General features: G+C 36.5%; 1 protein-coding gene across 2 annotated transcripts; it reads left to right on the top strand.

Annotated features, from left to right (window-relative positions):
• The first annotated feature begins 4,900 nt into the window (after window positions 1-4,900).
• LOC131772273 (putative N-acetylated-alpha-linked acidic dipeptidase) lies at window positions 4,901-12,404 on the top strand. 2 transcript variants are annotated; one of them, XM_066173723.1, is made up of 6 exons: window positions 4,901-5,292; window positions 8,215-8,425; window positions 8,754-8,942; window positions 9,200-9,476; window positions 9,957-11,207; window positions 11,864-12,404. In XM_066173723.1, exons 1-5 carry the CDS (start codon window positions 5,039-5,041, stop codon window positions 11,204-11,206), a joined length of 2,181 nt encoding a protein of 726 aa, XP_066029820.1. In that variant the 5' UTR covers window positions 4,901-5,038; the 3' UTR covers window position 11,207; window positions 11,864-12,404. The 2 variants fall into 2 exon arrangements, with proteins under 2 accessions (XP_066029820.1, XP_066029821.1); XM_066173724.1 differs by having other exon boundaries at window positions 12,031-12,403.
• Window positions 12,405-19,147: the final 6,743 nt, after the last annotated feature.

Here is a 19,147-nt window from a genome sequence, read left to right as displayed (position 1 = left end):
TAAGAAAATTCCCGTTCTCAAAGTGAAGAAAATCAGACTCAACTTCCGATGGCTCGAGCCACGCCACAAACTCCACGCGAAACCTAGCCAAAATTGATTTCACATGAACCTCTTTCCCACTTTTACTGGAAAAATGAGCCTTCAGGTCAGAGCAGCAACAAAGTAAACTGCGTGTCAATCCAAAACATCCAATTTGTTTGAAACAGCAGTGTATTTTTTTCTTTTTTTTCGCTTGAGCAACAGTTAATGTAATTTGCGAAGTTTTTTGGTTTAACTACACAGTTCTTCATATTGCATTAAAGCAAGAAAACTCTTGATCGAAGTTGGTTAAAACATTCGATGTTTGTATATAACGACAAAGAGCCTGTTATTTCGGTTCATGAATTTTTGGTTGTCTGTTTTTGTTTCGTTTCGGTTTCTTTTTTTTAAAGCCCATTATTAATTCCTGACTAGCTTAATTAGCTCTATTCGATAACTTGCAACCCCTAAAGAAATGAAAGGGTAATGCATAAATAGCGGTTCGCGGTTCCTAAATATGTTTGACAAGATTTGGCTTCTTGTTTCATCCAATATTTACAACCAGCATTATTAATAGTTGACGCATCATGTTTGGAAAGTTCTATTTATGTGTAGAGTAATACTCCTATTCCTACCACACTCTAAATTATTGACAAGACCCCCTCCCCAATTTAATGTTGTCTGTATGTGGCTTGAAGATCACGAAATCACGATACAACATTATTTGGGGAGAAGAGGGGGAATAGTTTAACTTAACGAGGGCATGGAGATAGAATTAAAGAAATAAGAGGTGTAACTACTTCCGTTGAAGCTAAATGTAACCGCTTCCGAGGAAAGCTGCGAAATATTTCCCGGTTAGATTGACACCTCCGTGATTAGTTCCTTTTAGACGGAAAATTATAGTTAGCGTTTTAGTTCAGGATAAGACCCTGTGTGATCAAGATCGTTTTTGAATAGAAGACAAGTTAGATCGTAATCCTCTATAAAGTTAGCAAGACCCGCGAACGTTAGTAAGCAATAACTTGTTTTGTGATTATGTTACCTAACTTGTAGTCGTTACTCAAAGCGAAACTCGTCGCTCGTTGTAAACTTTATTTTGGTTCTTTTAATTACCACGTGCTCGTTTCCAAAATGGAGATTATTCTTAAGCTATGATCACAGTACTTAGGTAATTTCTTCATGTAACGATTTCAGTTGTCCACTTCGATATAAGAACGCCCCAAGGAGTAGGAAAAGGAATAGGAAAAGGAATAAAGAAAGAAAAGATCCTATATTGGTTTAGTGTTTATCGCATGCGCGTGTATCAAACGGAAATCGAGTTTCTAATTCTAGCTTGAAAAGAAAAATTTAGAAGAGGTTGAAAAATTTAATGTTTCAGCAACTTTGTAAGTGATTCTAAGCACTCGTATGTATTTGTACTTTGCTGGGAGAAATCGTGTTTTGATTTAGAAAGGATCCATTACAGGTGTTCAAGGCCTAAATATAATAACTCTCCTAAATATAATAACTCTCCTAAATGTAATAAAGTCCTAAATGTAATAACATTTGGTCCTAAATGTAATAAGCCTTCCATGCAATAGATCCTAGACCATTGTTATTACATTTAGGACTTTCAGAGTACAATATCTTACCGTCCGTCATCTTGAACTTCCCCTATCTTCAAAAAATTGTATTTGCTTTCCTCTAACTATTTGCTTCTATGCATAAATAAACGAATTTAATCACTAGGCCATTTATTTCACCCACAGGTCCATTATCCCTTGTAAACATTATTGAAGAAAAACAAAGTGGTCTCAGTAGTATCTTCAGCATTAAATGCAGCTTCTGTGGTCACCTAAATGAAGTAAAATCCTCTGTGGTCCTCTTGTTAGCGATATCAACACAAGGGTAGTATTGGGATCCCTACATGCTGGCATGGGGAATACCCACCTAAATAATTTACTCTCTACAATGAATGTACCAACAATGAATCATACAGCAAACCAAACCAAAGAAGCATTTATAACCATTTGTTCAAGGAACAATTTGACGCCCATGATGCTTTAGAGGATGTCAGGGCGCTGAGAAAAATTCTTTTTGAATCGTCATTAAGCCTCTCCAGGAAAAACATAATTGAGAATTCCAGTGTCATCAGTGCTCCCCACGCAGTGGCAAACATGCTCTACCTAGATCAACGCCACGAACTTCTTCTAACATTCAGTGATAACTTGTTCAACGTAACCGACACCGGACCAATTAAAAGATCAATGGCACAAAACATCGCTGACAGTGGTCTCTCTTACGATGAACTTCACAAACTGTACACAAGGTTTGGAAAAAGAGGACTAGTCGCCATATTGTCTAATCCACTAACAACTTCATCGGCGAAGACACCACGAGTCACACGGACCAAGAGGATATTGGCCGCCATAGTTAAACACTTCGAAAAAACCAGCAACGAAGAATAAGGAGCGATGCCCGAAAAAATCTCAGGCATAACATTTTACCTATTAGGAGACTCACAATCTCTTAACAAACATTCCGATCGAAGCGCCAACCAACACGTGTTTTCCATGGAATTTAGTCCATTTCAAACTTACGCCTGTTGTTTTTCAATAAAAATATGGCTAATATAGTCAGAGGTTGGAAGTAAATATTTCAAGGTGAGCCTGGAGGGCTGTCTTTAACGGCTGCTGAATGACTTTCTGAGCAGTAAACGTTTCCGAACGTTTGTGATCGGATGCCGTAGGAGCTCGCGCGAGCACACGCAATTGTCAGCGGTAGCCGTAACAGATCATGAGCATTTGTCGATCTTATAGAATCCGGATTTTTAGATGCGCGAGAACGTGCGTGGGAATTGCTAAACTCACGAAAGCTTTTGCATGAAAAATAGTATGGTGACCCCTTCTTTTTAATGTTCCAATATAATAATTACTTGGAAAGGAATCGTCAGAAAAAAAACTAGCAAATTCTACGGAAGGACATTTGCGATGCGTGAAAATTCCCTTTTTCTAAATTTTCTGAAATTCCGCTCCGTAGAATTTTTTAAAAATCTTTATGCATTTTCCTTTTAAGTGCCAAAAGCAATCACTAAGAAAAATCATGGGGTCACCGAGTTAGTTTTCAAATTATTTGAGCCATAAGCTAAAAAATGCGTCTGAATAATGCTATGAAAGCGTTGCCATGGAAACTGCTAGTGACACAATGACACCTATTTTTGGATAACCAATGATTGTATCATTCAATCTTGTAAATGTGTTCAACTGGCCTTGGTCAATCTTTTTGTTATATTTTTTCAAAGTAACAAACCATCAAAAAGATGAAAACTGGTAACAACCACCTTAAACAACATTCTCTGAATTCTCTCTGATCTCCTAATATGCCAAAGCTGTTACTTAGCAATGCACCCGTCATTTGGCATAGGGACCAATATTTCTTAATTCGCCTTATAATACCTAAATGAGAATATTTCAGGAATTTTAAAATTAGTTCTAAATGATTTTTTTATGTACTACCCTGCACTGGCCCACAACTGTCACCGCAAAAAAAAAAGTCACGGCACTACAAACTTTACTCACGGCAAAACAGAATTAATTTACGGCAAAACAAAATTAACTCACGGCAAAACAAAATTAACTCACGGCAAAACAAAGAAAACGAGTTGGTCAGCGGTTGTTATTTGCATCTGAAATGGCGACCTTTGTTGCTAAGAATAGTGGAGGGGTAAAAAAGAAGCCAATGATAATCTTAAAAGAGTTTATATTTATTCGTTTTAGTTTGAACAAGCGACGCTTTTAGTTCCAAATAACGATAGGCGTGAGAAGACGCTGCTACAAATCAATTGGAAAAGAAACAATGAAGCAAAATAATGTAGCTTACACCTCAGAGGAAACTTTACTTTAAACAGTGTTATTTCCTTAAGTCTGTTTAACATCAGTAAAACTCAAGATAAATGATTTTAAAAATAATCAGGAATGTTTTGGCCTTTAACCTCGTGCTCTCTGACTGTTTGCAGGCGTACAGTACTTTCCACCTGTTGAAAAATCCTTATTTCATCAAGGCCTATAGATTATACGCAGACTACATGCACAATCTTATTCCAGAAACACGCTAATCAGCTAATTTGTAGCAGTGTCTTCTCACGCCTATCGTTATTTGGAACTAAAAGAAATGCAAATACGAACACTTTAAATAAAGAAACGTACCTCTACCACAGTTTTTACAAAAGTTTGCATCTTCATCTACTACTGAACCACACGCGGTGCAAAACATTGTGAGCTCGAAAAATGGCAGTTTTTCGAGCGAGCCGTGTGTTACTGTTACACAACGTACCATTTCAGATGCAAATAACAACCGCTGACCAACCGCTGGCCAACTCGTTTTCTTTGTTTTGCCGTGACTTTTTTGTTTTGCCGTGACAGTTGTGGGCCACCGTGCTACTTAGCGTTATGCAAAATTTAGGTATCGCGGATCCCGCAGATCGTTTCAAAAGGATATGAAATCAAAAAGACAAAGCGCGGTTTGCTGGTTACTTGATCATTCAGTTGTGTTCACTTGGTGGGGAGTGACTTCAATGAGTTGCAAATTCTTGTTTCCTACTTGTTCATTGATTCTGATAATGCGATTTTTTTTTTCCAGGAGCTAGTTGCACAAAAGAGATGCTTACTTTTTAGCGTTTGAATGAATTTTAATGACATTAATTTTACGGGGGGGAAACGAGGAATGATGAGCACGGAATGCAGAAAATGAGCAGAGTAGATTGGATTTTCCACCAAGACTGTGGTTATTGGCCACAAAATGGTCTTTAGAATGTTGTTTAGTCTGTACCTTAAAACAACCCTAGTAAGATAAGTCTCAGGAGAAAAGAAAGTTTCACAACTTCACATCGCAGCGAGATGTTATTCCGCTTTCCCCTTCCCCACCCTACAAATCAGGAATTTGCCGCTACATAATTCAATTAACAAGGGCATGTGATCGGAAACCGCATCGAAGTAATGCGTTCGAAGAACTAAGGAAAGACTAGACCTTGTCTTATAGGTTCATGCGAACCTCACCGGAGATGGAGATGGAACTTCCAATTATCCCACGACGATCGACCAGACGCCGTAATGTCTTCATTGTCGTTATTTTAGTTGTTCTTTTCTCAGTTGCGGCGTTTCTTATAGGTTATTTCGCAGTGAAGGCTGAAAAAGGTACTGCAATATGCCGAACCGTTAATGGAGCACCTGGCAAGGAAAAATACCACGAGATGTTTCAAGGGGAGATACAGGCGAAAAACATCGAAGAAAACCTCAGGTTAGTGCGCTTGGAAATCTGTTTCCGAGAGGGTCATTTCCTCTACTCAGAGAAAAACGCTTAGTTTAATAAACCCCTAAAGATTCGATAATGATTTCCTCTTGTTGCATGATGTCTATCAGTGATCTGAGTATCATATTGTAGAGGAAGATAGGTAAGTTAATTTAGTGTTCAGAGTTTCCGACACAGTGTTTCAGACACCAGACACAATTCATGTACAGGTCGAACCGAGTCAAAGAAACTCTTTCTATCATTATTAGATTTCCTAATTTCGTTGGCCGAAATGAATAACATAACAAATAATGTGATAGAGATCTCTATCGGGAGAATACGGCAGTTTTCAACGAAGGGAAAAGTTGTGCTTGTAGTTGTATGAGCTTGACAAATTCCCTAAAGCTATAGCGAATCGAACCGGACTACGATGCGAAAATACATGTCTGTTTGATATGCTAATTATCGGGAGTGGAAGCTGAATAATGAATAGTGAATAACGGCTTTAAGTAAATAATGAATAATTGGGTTTGTAAACCTCGGGAATAATGAATAACGCAGTCATGCCAATGGAATAATAATGACCGCTTTCTTATTCGATTGTCCTGGTTATGCATTTTCTGTATGAACCTCCCAAACGAGTGTTTGCCAGCACAAGGTCGAGGCGTTCAGCAACACGCTTACAGCTGTTTTGATTTATAACCAGACATGTTGAAGATACCATTTGCTAGTTCAAAATAGGTAGAGCGGATAAACAGGTTAGGTCACGCACTTCTTATCAGTAATTATAAACCTTAAAATGAAACTGGAAATGTAGCAATTACATTGCCGAAATCACGGGAAGTTAATGAACAAGTAGATTCTAAAGCTTTGTAATTTTCACGTTCGTAGTAATAGATAACAACGCGACTAACATTGGTCTGGTGTTTGTCAAGCTTATCTTCGGTAACAGTCCACTCTGATCTCCTCCTGTTTTCTACACTTGTGTCTTTTTTTTTCGGCTTTTACCTTTTTTCTGACGTTCTTTTGACGTTTTGAGCTGTTATTGAAATGTTTCGGTGGATTTTGTAACCTCCTCGGGATTGTTACATTACTTCGAATTGCATGACTTGGCCCATTTTACCTCTCGAGATAGGCATCATAGTTATTTTTTTGTCGTCTTTTGACAGATTTTCCGATCTACATGCTTGAAGGTTTGGGGTCAACCTCAAGTTTGGAAAAACAGCCACTCATATTACATTTGGAGCTACATATTTCCATCAAGAATATCAGAAAGAGATAATTTATATGATATCTTGTAATGAATAGTTTTCCTTTAACTTAAGTATCAGCGTGGGGTAGTGGGATAAGCTATAAACGAGTGAACACAAACTCAAGCATTATGCTTGTTAATTGAGAGGGGTCTTTTATTTTTTACCTACAAAGTCCCACCTCATCATGCAAAAGCTCCATACAGATGCTTCTTATCTTTCGCCTATTTTGTAATTTTTCCAAACATCATTCAGGTTTTGTTTGTATAGATTTGTCATTAATAACTGGGGCAAGAAAGGCATGTGCGACGATAGAGTTGCTTGCAGAAGAGACAATTGCCGTTAAAGAGAAAATTACGTTGTGATAATAATAACCATAGCACCGAAAAATACAATATCACCTTAGTTTGACAAATAGTATGATGCGACAGTGTGATACCTATAATCAAATGTATACGGCGGACCATTAGTGTCACGGCAAAAACAAAACTTACAACAGGACAAAGAGAACTCACGACAAGACTGTAATTCAACCACAATTCACGGCAAAACTCAACGAACTCACGGCAAGACAACGCCAATTTTTCACTGCGGAAGTGAGAAGCCACGCGGAAGTGAAATGCCACAGCGGATGTAACCTAATAACTATTCCATTACAGGCCATAATATGTTTTTGTGAACTATGGCAGAATCTGTGTGAGTTGACTTGGCCACCAAGACACTTATGAGCCACCGCAAATGTATAATCATGAAATGAAACCTGAAATCAAGGAAAAATCTTGCTTACGTTCAAGGAATAGGGAAGAATGAATACCAAAAAAAATTTGAAAAAGAATAATGAATTAATTCGAAAAAGAAACAAAGAATAATAAACAATCGAGGTCCCATTATTCAGCTTCCACTCCCGATAATCATAATATGACAAATTTGGCCATTTAGCCAAACTTAACAGCTGTATCAAATAAGTGCACTGGAACAGATATCAGCTGAGCCTTAACACAGCCTTTAATGCAAAGACCACTGAAAGGAAATTAAAGTAAAAAGAATTGTCACTATTTCCTTTCTTTCCAACGAACAAAGAAATTATTTTGAAAGACAAAAATAGTATAGAAACCAAGGCTACGAGTCATATACCTTGATAGAATATCTTTAAATATTTTTAACTGGGATTTACATTTTCGTATTCAGAGCAAGTATTTTTCTACTGAAGTAAATATTTTTGCACTGGTATAATTATTGTTGTAACGCACGTGCAGGGCACCGTGGTTTTTTTTTTATTATTTTTTTTTTTATTCTTCCTTTTTTCCTAGAGGGTTAAATTTTGATCACCAAATGAATGTAGGAAGAAATATGGATTCTTATTGAAAAAAGGGTGAATTGCCGTAGATGATCCTTCGTGTTGGACGTTAGCGCTATTTATTAAAAGAGGGTAGACGAGAAGTATTTTGAATTCGCATATATATATTTGCATACATATACAAGATGAGAAGATCAGTGATCGATACACTCGGCTGTGGCGTTTTGTTTTGTTGTTTTTTAATTTGTTGTTGTTGTTGTTGTGGTCGTTTTTTTCACATTTTAAAGTCATCTGTAATCTGTTGCCGAAGAGATACACGGCAATAAGGACTCATTCGTTATTTCATCTTTAATAATTTATCTTTACATCATTTTTGCAATGCAGGTTTATTACTTCCGAGCCTCACATGGCTGGATCGCAGCGTCAGCGTGACCTTGCTGAACATATCGCAGAAAATTGGAGGACGTATGGGTTTGATGCAGTAGAAATGCCGGAGTACAAAGTGCCACTCTCTCTCCCTCAGGAGAACAATCCAAACAAAGTAGAAATTGTTGTGAACGGGACTATCGCTCATACAATTACAGGGAAAATTAAGGTAGGAGGTCTACTGGAGATTAACAATTACCATGGGCTTTTCTTGGATAGTACATACATGCAAAAAAACAAAACAAAACAAGCAAGTAACTCGTTACACCTTAAAATTAGCGTGTGTGTTCTCCGTACTGCTCTTTGTACATTGCCTTTTATGAACGACGGCTTGGGCAACGCGAGGCGGCGAGAAGTCTACAATGGGTTTAACACTGTGTGATCCCCTGCAAACCTTTTCCCGGGTTGCGGGAATGTCTAGCAGTTTTAATAAGTAGAACCGCCTCGAACGCTACTCACAACGAGTATCGCCATTTTTTTTTTCATTGTTTTTGCAGGCAAAACCTGAGCCTACTGCAACGAAAGCATTTGACCATTTTCCGTATTTTGCTTACTCACCAAACGGAACTGTTGAGGGTGAACTTGTATACATTAATAAAGGATCTAAGGCTGACATCGCTCTTCTCAACCATAACAATGTGTCTTTAACAAACAAAATTGTCATCGCAAGAGGAATTCAAGCACAGGTAAGTGATAAATATTTTTTTCGACCTCGTGGTTAAAATCGCTAAAACAAAAGCCTTTTTGTCAGGTAACGTACTAAAGACCACGTCCAGTCAAAAATTAATTCTCAGAAATAAAACTTGTTTCAGGTGATTTTTAAGGGACAAACACTAAAAGTTGTAATTTATTTGATAGTTTATGGGAATAATCTGATGTTATATCATGCAATGCCCATTTCTTTACGTTAATATTCTAAAATATATTTCCACATTCATGAAAGATTCACCTGGCGGCCAGACTTGGTGCTGTTGGAGCACTAATATTTCCAGACGTGCACTCATCCAGACCAAATAATACCTACCCTTACACATCAAAGATCTCTGGTGACGCTGTATTCGAAAAAACAGTGGCCACAAATTGGGGTGACTCGCGCACTCCCGAGATTCCATCTATTGACGGGTTGTACCGAGGTGCCAGAAATATGACTGCTTTCGGAATAATACCATCACAGCCCATCTCCTACAACGATGCTCTGGTATTGCTGAAACAGCTTCGAGGTTAGAGAAACGGTATTTAAATAAAGAAACTAACTGTGCATCGTCTCTAGGAAGGTGACTGGTAAATGTATATTTTGTCTAAACTAGAACTTTCACTAGGATACCCACCTTTTTTTCATATTCAAATTTAGTTCTTGAGGTAACACAAATAATATAGAAAAGAGAAAAAGACAATATTTTTTGTGTATTGTTAATCCCTTTTGGAGTTATTAAAATTTTGATCACCGGTCACAAGCATTTATGTTAGCGAAAACTTTTCTTCCACTTTGTTTTTGAAGCTCGTACGTGACCTCCTTAATGCAGTGATTTTCAAAACGCCCTCTGTTTTTATGAGGTCTTGTTTAGTTTTGTTTGTTTTTGTTATTGTTGTTGTTTTTATGCGAATGAATGTTTTCTTTCCCTTTCCATCCTGATTTCAATTGGAGAAAATCATTTTCATTCGGTTTTATGAAAAATCTTAAGGGTTTGTTTGATTTGCAGGGAATCCTGTTCCCAGAGATTGGCAAGGAGCTCTAAAATTTTCTTTTGGATTTGGTCCTGGTTTTCGGACGCCTAACAGCACCGCGCGACTTCATGTTAATAACGCAGTAGAAATAAAATCCATTTATAATGTTATTGGAACAATTTATGGTCGTGAGGAACCAGACAGATACGTATTAATCGGCAGTCATCGAGATGCTTGGTTTTTGGGAGCCGCTGACCCTTCGAGTGGCACCGCAGCTCTATTGGAAATATCGCGCGCTGTCAGCAAGATGCTTCGAGAAGGATGGAGACCTCGACGAACCTTGAAGTTCTGTAGTTGGGGGGCGGAGGAGTTTGGCCTGATTGGCTCAATAGAATGGGTAGAACAAAATCAGAAGATTCTATCCGATAGAGCCGTTGTTTATTTGAACACAGACGTGGCCGTTGGTGGCAATTACGTATTGGCAACCCAAAATTGCCCCCTTCTCTCGACAGCCATATTTGATTGGGCTAAGAAAGTCAAAGATCCCAACGCACATGGGAATAAAACAAGCCTGTATGACATAATGGTGGAAAGAATGCCTTCACCCAACAATCCCAGCGAGCCCTATGTTGTACCTTACTTTTTTCTCAGTGATTACTTCCCTTTTTATATGTATCTGGGGATACCTTCTGCCGATTTCAGCTATTTCTATGGGCCTGGAATGGAACTGTACCCTGTCTATCACACGCAAGAAGACAACTTTTACTGGATGAAAACATTCATCGATCCTAAATTTGAGTTTCACGAGGCTGTTACAAAATTTGAAGGAGGCTTACTGATAGAACTGTCAGACATCTCTATTTTACCATTCGATGTCAAGCGTTACGCAAATGCTCTACTAGCCGGCTATGAAGTACTATCCGCAAAAATGCATAGCGAAACACTTCCGACTAAATACATTCAAAGAGCAATTTATGACTTTATGAATGCCAGCCATACTTTCGAACGAGCCAAGTCAAAAATTAATCTGAACACTGCTGATCCATTGCGCGTGCGCATGGTCAATGATCAAATGGTGCAAATTGAGAAGGCTTTCATCAGTTCTTCGACGCTTTCCGAAAGTTTTATATCCCGACACTTGTTTTCGCGCACAGCTTTACCTTTCCCAGGGGTGTTCCAGGCATATAAAGAAGGAGACATAAATGAAGTGAAAAAGCAGATGACGTTAGTGGCGGAAGCCATCTCTTCTGCAACGAAAATCTTACAGCTGCCACCTCCTGCCTAAGGTAGTAGTAATAAGCTATGTCAGATTACACAAAAGAACATTTTTTTTATTACCACGCTGTGTCCTTTTTGTTAATTTATTGTAGACGACCTATAATTGTTTCATTGCAAAAACCTTTTAGGAATAAAACAGAACAGATCAAACAAGGCAAAAAAAGCAGAGCAGAAACGAAAACAAAAACCAGACAAATAATAAAAAATTAATAATAAATAAATCAAAGGTTAAAAAACAACAAAAACATGAAACAGGATATAAAATAGAACCTAACGCGCTTAAGGATCCTTTCATGTAAAAAAGATCTAGGATCTCCTACAGGAAACTTTTTATTATCTGCGTCCCCTCCTTTTTATTACTTTATCGCAAAGCTCAAAAACTCGGTGAGAGCAATTGAGTTACATCATGAAGTAGCGCAGAAATACATTCTAAACAGACACCTTTAGTATTATTATTATCATTATTATTATGATTTATTTCGTTGATAACGTAAATTATTTACCGTAAAGAGTTTAAAAGTTGACGTTTCGAGCGTTAGCTCTTTAATATCGCTCTGAAAAAGAGCTAACACTCAAAACGCCAGCTTTTAAACTCTTTACGGTGGCCGATCTACGTTATAAACGCAGTTGATAAGACTAAATTTCCCTGTTATACTCTCCCTAGGACGCAGTACCACAGTTTCTTCAAAAAATTACCCCCTTTACTCAAGGAGAGGCTTTCTGCGTCCCTATTTTTAACAAAGTCGTCAAGGTGACACTTAAATATACATTAAATATCGTAAGTGCAGTTCTTGGTAATCATAGTGGCTACTGTTTTGCATTTTTTTTTAGGTACTTGCTTAAAACAGTGAAGGTATAAAGTGAACATCTAGTCTGTTCTTTTACTTGCCTGGTTAACGCTGAATGCAGTTTACATATCGCAGTATTATGTTTTTCTCCTAATGAGAATTTTGATTAAATATAGATCGTGATTTGTTCCACTTCATTCGACTCTTGCATGTTAAATTCATGTTTAGGTGCGAACAAAATTGATGTCTCTAAATGAAAGAGAAATGTAAGTAGACATAACTAAAGCAAATGTAACTATGAGTGCAAAAATTCAATTGTAGGCAAATGCAAGAAAAATTGATGAATAGAAAAGAATTAAAATGATAGCATGATTTACCCAGCTTGCGCTTTGTCTTGTCAACAGTTAAGGTGGTCTCTAATGACCTTATGAGTGACCGTAACCGGCCGTAAGACCCTAAACTCCAGTCCTGAGATGATTTTCGTTCCTTTCAACGAGTGTTTTACATACCCGAAGACATGATTGTTTTCACTCCGATTCAAAACACTTCCAATCATTGCTTTGGTGAATAATACAAAGAAGGAGAATTCAAGAGGCTTTAAAGTCACTTCTTTAAATACACGTATTGCTAGATTCTTGAAAAAATATGAATCATAATGACCGTGAAAAAAGTTAATCTTAGAGACCACAAAATGAACTTGACCTAGTTTCGAACAAACTGTTTACAAGTAAAGTTATAAACATAAGTTTAATCATAGCTGCATGATGGTTCTCTCACTAAATTTTCCACTCCCCTTTTTACATTAAAATCTAGAAAATCAATCTATTCACTTGTGCATTTGCTGAATATCTATCCTGGAGATGAAACTGACTTTCTCATCTAGGCTGACTCCCACAAAGTACCCTTGAACTCTTTGACTGTCAAGTATCATCAATAACAACAATTAAAATACATGTCTAACAATCCCTTCCCGCAAGGTAGCCGAGCTAATCGAAACAGGAGAGAAATAAACATTAAAATATATTCTTGGATAACAAGTTTGACCCAACAAAGGAAAGGACCAAGAGCGCATGCACACTTCAACAATAAAAAAACTGTACGATAAATGATAAATACGCCAATTAGGCATCACCTATCACAACTGTAATAAAGTTTACACACAGAAAGAAAATGAAACTTAAATATGTTAATTTTCTTAATTTATCATCTCAGTGTGGAGGTCAACATAAGTGTCCTCTCGCATCAAAATATTCAAGCAGCTGTGTATGTAATTACTTATATTTCTCTCTATTAAAACCTCACAACATCACCGATAATAACAATAATAACATTAAAAATAATGATGACAATAATTATAATTATAATAATTTCAATAATAACTATAATGATAAAGTAAAGGCCCTGTTTGAATCTTCGTACTCAGCATGTTCCCTGCACTTCAAAGAAATACTCATTGATATGGAGAATGATATTTATAAACTAGCGGCCATTTACATCCGGAACAATTTCCCTCTTCTCAATTGTTCCTTATTCCCCTATCGTCACAACTACGTCCATGCCAATATCAAATACCCTAGAGAGAAACAGAAATAACTCAAAAACACCAACAATCTCATGAACAAAAACGATTTCAAAAGAAATAAAAATGATCATTAAGTTTATCGTAAGTATATTGGTTTGCAATTACTTGGACCTTTGCATTTCCTTTGTGTTTTGTTCTTATTTAGAAAAGGGAGTTTTTTTTTTTCACTTTGGAAACACAGGCACTTATATCAGATTAAGTTGTATGATCGAAGGAACAGGGAATCACTAGCATTAATTATGTCCCATTTTTTACTTTCAAATTGAACTTCAATCCTTTGCAACCGTGTGCTCTTATTCATCAACTATTTAAAAATTATAGCCCGAGATTTCTATCGCGTGATATTTAATAAGGGTGAAGCCCGATTCAACCATGACGCAAAGAAATATAGAGCGAACGAGGTAATTGTCTTTATAGTTAGTATAAATATACAGGTCGTTCAAAACTTAAAATCATATTTTTACTTTAATCCTTTTTACGGGTCGCACAATTTTAGGCTAATCGTTTTATTCGCTATCTGTCACAGAGATAGCGAGTGGCGTGGTCAGTCAGATCGTTGCATTAATAGCGAACACCAGTAGGTGGTCCGAATGAAAATTTATTACGTCAACTATTACCGACGGTTGTTTAATTTAATTTTGACGTAATAGTTGACGATCACAGAATTGAGACGTATTTCCCTTTGGCCGAAACTACAATGACGGAGTCATTCTCGATGGCCCTTGGGAAGACAGAGGCAATTTAAAATATAGACAACATTAACTTTTGTTTTTAAAGAAAAAGATTGGTGACTTAATCAGAATTTACAAAAGCTTTGATTTGCACTTTGACGATGCTTTTCATTCCCCCTTTCATATTTTCCTCAATATTTTAATATTATTCCAGCGAAAAGAAACAATCTTTTTACGATTTGCAAGTAAAAGGAATGAATGAGTTTGATTATATTGGAACATCAATTTCCGTCTCGTTAACTATTGACATTGTTTGAAAAGTGAACCTTGTACTCATTATTTTATTTATTCTTCATCGACTATTGCTGTATAGTACATCCTTATCGTGAATCCTAGGCCCATGTCCAAATTGATAGCCCGCACGAAAAAAAGAAAAAAAATGAGATATATTGACAATTTTACAACGAAGTAAAAAAAAAAAGGCACAAAGTTGTTGAGAAATATTATAGGTGGAAAGTATATTACGCCATTACATCTTCCTTTTTCTTTTTCTTTTTCTCCTATTCTCCCCAGTTTGTCCTCAGCGATAAGAATATTTAAACATGTTCTTTTCGTTTTATCATCAAGGGTGACTTATTTTTAAAGTAGGATTTGCGTCGCATAACTTGAAGACAAAAGACTTTTGCACCTACATCGATCGTTTTAGTTACTTCAATGTGATGACCTAAAGTTGAACACTTTCAACGTGAAGCAATTACAAAGCTGGAAAAGAATATTTACACGAGTTAGAGTACTCCCAAATGTTTGAAACGTTCGGGAAAAATATTTCAGTATGTTTTGAGTTTTAGTTCACCGTGCAGGTAAACGTTTTCAAAAATTTGTGCCACTGTCTTGTACATGTATGTAAAACATATCAGGTTCGTTTGATCTTCTCGTAGGTTCTTCGGCTCGATTGTACGCAGAGCATGGTTAAATTGGACACTCCCCTGATATGCCGCTTAAGCTTGCCAAAACTGTTTTCCTTGTTAAAAAATCAAACTAAGCTTCAGAAACAATTTTTTTTCAATGTGCAGCAACATAAGAAACTTGTAGTTCATAGCAACATCCACATCACATTACGTACGTTTAGAGAAAAACAGAAAAACAACATAAAAACGTAATTGTTTTTAAATACCCTTCATTAATGTGAAAGGGGGATGTTATTTAGCGAATGAATTTTGTAGCTGTTAGTAGAGTTTTCATTGATCTGTATTTTGTCTTATTTCTACAAACCAGATCATGCCTTTGGGAATTTTTTAGCAAACCCCTTTTTGCTCGTTTAAGCGAGACTAAAGAACGCTCCACACAAGGCACGTTTGAACTGTATTTTCGTTTTGTTGTTGTTTTTTTTTCAAATTTCAATTTCTACATGGTGAACACAGTCGCTGGTGCACTGTAGCCCATCAAGCTATTAATCCAAAAGAACTTATGACTCCTGAGGAGTCAAGCGTTTTTAATCTTTTCGTACGACTTAAGTAGCTAAGAAACAAGGTATTCCTGTTATAACGTAAAGAATGGAGTCCTCAACCAGCGAGTAATGATCGAAACGTTGACGGTACATTTTCAGTGCAGAGGAGTGGAAAAGATACTCAAGTTCAAGGTTGAACCATGCAAAGAAAGTTAACATTTTAGTTGCAAAGACTACTTTAGAAGAGATTTCATTAAATTTAAAGAGCAGTTCCTTATTGTTAATGTTAAAACCATTGATAACTGTTTCTGTATATGATATAATAAACGTAACATGTCAGAAGGATTGTTTTTATCCTTTAAATTAAAGTGAAAGATTGATGCGAATTTGACTGAAGGATTAAATGGTATTAATTTTTGTTTAGATTAAATTTTTAACTTCACCTCAATGAACTCTTGTCATAAATATGGTAAAAACAATTCATCCTGTCATCTGCAGCATGAAGAATATAGATAATCTAGTTGTCTAAGGAAGTTTCATTCTCGAACTATGCTTTTTTATGTGATGATTTCCGTTTCTTAATTGATTTTCATTTGCCCATCGTGAAGGCCACGTCCGTTCTAATACCGATAGCCCTGGCGACAAACAAAAACAATAACAAAATTGATACACCTTTAGAATCGAAAAAAATTTAGGAAGAAATATAAATAACTGTACGTTTTGACAAAGTCGAAAAGGGCATTATAAGGTTTCAAGAGTATTAGGCCGAAGGTTGTTACAATTTTGGTAAAAGGAAAAACAGACGAAGCCTATATCAAGGAAAATAATGATCAAAGTTTCCTTTCTAAAAAGGATAAAAATTCAAGTCGTTAAGGGTTGCGTCAATAATGGCGTATAACTGTCATTGTAGCCTTCAAATACACTTGACGATGAGAGGTGGAAGTCTCCAATTTTACTTAATCCACACGAGATAAAACAGTTAAACAGCGAAATTAGTACATAGATTTTACTGTCAAAAAATGGAAATGATGGAATGAAATATAATGAACCAAAAAACAAAACGTGAATAGTCAGGCTCATTTGGAAACGCTGTATTTTATCAAACACCAAAATTTAGCCATCGGCGCGTCTTCTTTTCAAAAGAACTGAGTTAATATTTTATGTACACTTGATATTATCCCGATGATTGGAGTGCATTAGTTTTACCTTTCACACTTACACCTAAAGCTGAGACTTGAGGCTCTCTTTGCAAACTCAGGAACAAAACAAGAAAAAATGGACAGAAAAAAAAGAAAGGATTTGCGATGTGAAGGCCATATTAAGATGAAATGAAGATTAAGACAAATATTGCTCGTTTAACATTTTCAGTAGTTATATAATTAGCCGGGATACTGTATTGAAATCATGTTTTGATCTTGATGCTCATGGACGTAAAAGAAGTATTTGTATATAATCTTGAGTCAATATCTATCATGACAGTAATTAGTATTTTTTTTGTTGTTTTTGGACCAAAAAAGGTCTGCCCACGCCCCATCCAAAGCGTAAAAGTTGTGCCGCTTGAATCAAAAATTGATCATCGAGGTAGACTTCGAGATGAACAAGATTCTCTTATAAGCTCTGCTTGGCTTGATGCTTGCCATAAGCTTGGGATTTTTGTCTGACGAGGACGAAAACCAGGCGAAGTATACCGCGACAAAGGAAGTCAGAGACGATTTAGATAGGTAAATATATCAAAATATATTTTTAAATCTCTATCATCTTTATTATCCTTTGCACCATGAATTATGGTAGGTTTTTTGATGCACTTAATAGATGCAGATTCAGAAAAACTGAGATATTTTTCGTTTGAACCAAAGTGACTTCGACTGGAATAGTGAGGACGAGGACGAAGACAACGATGAGCCAAAAGTAGAGAAGTACATCGTTGAAGGCGAAGCTGATAAACCCTTGTCCGGCCCACTGCAGAAATCAGCTGATCCAATCTTCACGGTCATTTCTCGCTTAATCCACTGGGCATCCGCCGAAGACGTCGTCGAAGGAGACAAGGCTAATGCATTGAGACCAATCGCAAGGAGATAAGGAGGCTTTAAATGGTAAGAGAAAAAAGTTCATGAGATAGATGATGTTATAAGCCAGGATTTGAGTGAACTAGAGACTTTGCTAAACTACTAAATAACTGAATCATTTTTGTATCATAGTTTATCATAAATTTAAATCAAAGAAATCAGAGGCCCTTCCCATCCTTTGCCGACTCCCTCACCAATAGTAATTTGTGTATGGTTACAACCACCGAACTGGGTATTTAGAGAAAAAAAAAAATCATTATTTATTGCTCGAACTCTAAACAATTGTCAGAAGAACTGTTTGAAATACGTTTCTTTCGTTTTTTCTTATGTTTTAAACTTGCTTTACTTACTGGACTTTATCTCACCAGAATATCCAGAATAATTTCTTTTTAAAAGATCTATCTTTTTAAGACGTAGTGGCAACAGCCACTCTTATGTGTAGTTACACCTTAAGTAACTACACGTAACTAGACCTTAATTTGTCTAACGTATGTAATGGTTACCTTGCAGGCTTGATAAGGATCATTTAATCTGGAGAAAGCGAAACAACTCTTCTTTTTCTTATTGCTGAGTCTGTAACATTTGTAGTAAGCTGATTCAACAATTTTAATGATATGTTTTTAAATGATGGTGGTTAATTTCAATAAACGGAAAGCAAAATAACGACTTGTCTTCTCTGTAATGTATTTACCCATCTTGCAACTTACTCCTCTTTGGTAATGAGATTACACTTTCAATCAATCATTCCCATCGACGTTGATTGAAATGCAAATATTTTCAGTGTATCTTATATTCAAAAGAAACTACGCTATTGATTGCCCTGAGTTTATGTTTAGTGTTTGACCTGCCCCGTGTTATCAAACTTGCGGCTCATTTATGAATTTTTATATTCCTTTAAAGCAACCATAAATGATCTCGGCTTCCTCCGTTCGCTACCACTAAGGAAAACGTTTGCCAATGTGCATAAAGCTTCGGAATAATCTCGACTTTTTAAAAACTGAACCGAGTCCTCCTCCCAGTAAGTTTTAACTCGTAGCTCGGAGCAAGATACTGAGCTTAGGGTTGTAAAGTTTCAACGCAGGCTGCTCTAGACCCCATCCTCCGAACTTGCCTCTTACAGTTGAACACACTACTTGGATTTGAAATCACGTGTGAATTTCGAGTAAAATTAATATTTAGACCCCACTGAGTACACTGCTTAGCGCTGCATTCTTATTTATTCTTTCAGCTCGGGTCGAAAAACAATAAAAATATTATGTGATTATTTTGTGGTCTTGGAGTTTGGAAAAAGTGTTTGATTTAGAAAGTTTTCAGTAGGAAAGAAAATTTAATAAGTACACTCAGCAATATCGAAAAATGGCGAAATTAACATGAAAAAAATTATTCTATTCTAG

Source organism: Pocillopora verrucosa, chromosome 10 (assembly GCF_036669915.1).
Source record: "Pocillopora verrucosa isolate sample1 chromosome 10, ASM3666991v2, whole genome shotgun sequence".
Classification (NCBI taxonomy): domain Eukaryota; kingdom Metazoa; phylum Cnidaria; class Anthozoa; order Scleractinia; family Pocilloporidae; genus Pocillopora; species Pocillopora verrucosa.
The sequence above is the reverse complement of the archived record's forward strand: the minus strand, read 5'-3'. Positions and strand labels throughout refer to the sequence as shown.

Excerpts from the sequence above, each read along its gene's own strand:
- LOC131772273 (XM_066173723.1), top strand. The coding sequence starts at position 5,039 with ATGCGAACCTCACCGGAGATGGAGATGGAACTTCCAATTATCCCACGA. Across the intron at positions 5,293-8,214 it reads AACATCGAAGAAAACCTCAG|GTTTATTACTTCCGAGCCTC; the intron begins GTTAGTGCGCTT and ends TTTGCAATGCAG. Across the intron at positions 8,426-8,753 it reads CAATTACAGGGAAAATTAAG|GCAAAACCTGAGCCTACTGC; the intron begins GTAGGAGGTCTA and ends TTGTTTTTGCAG.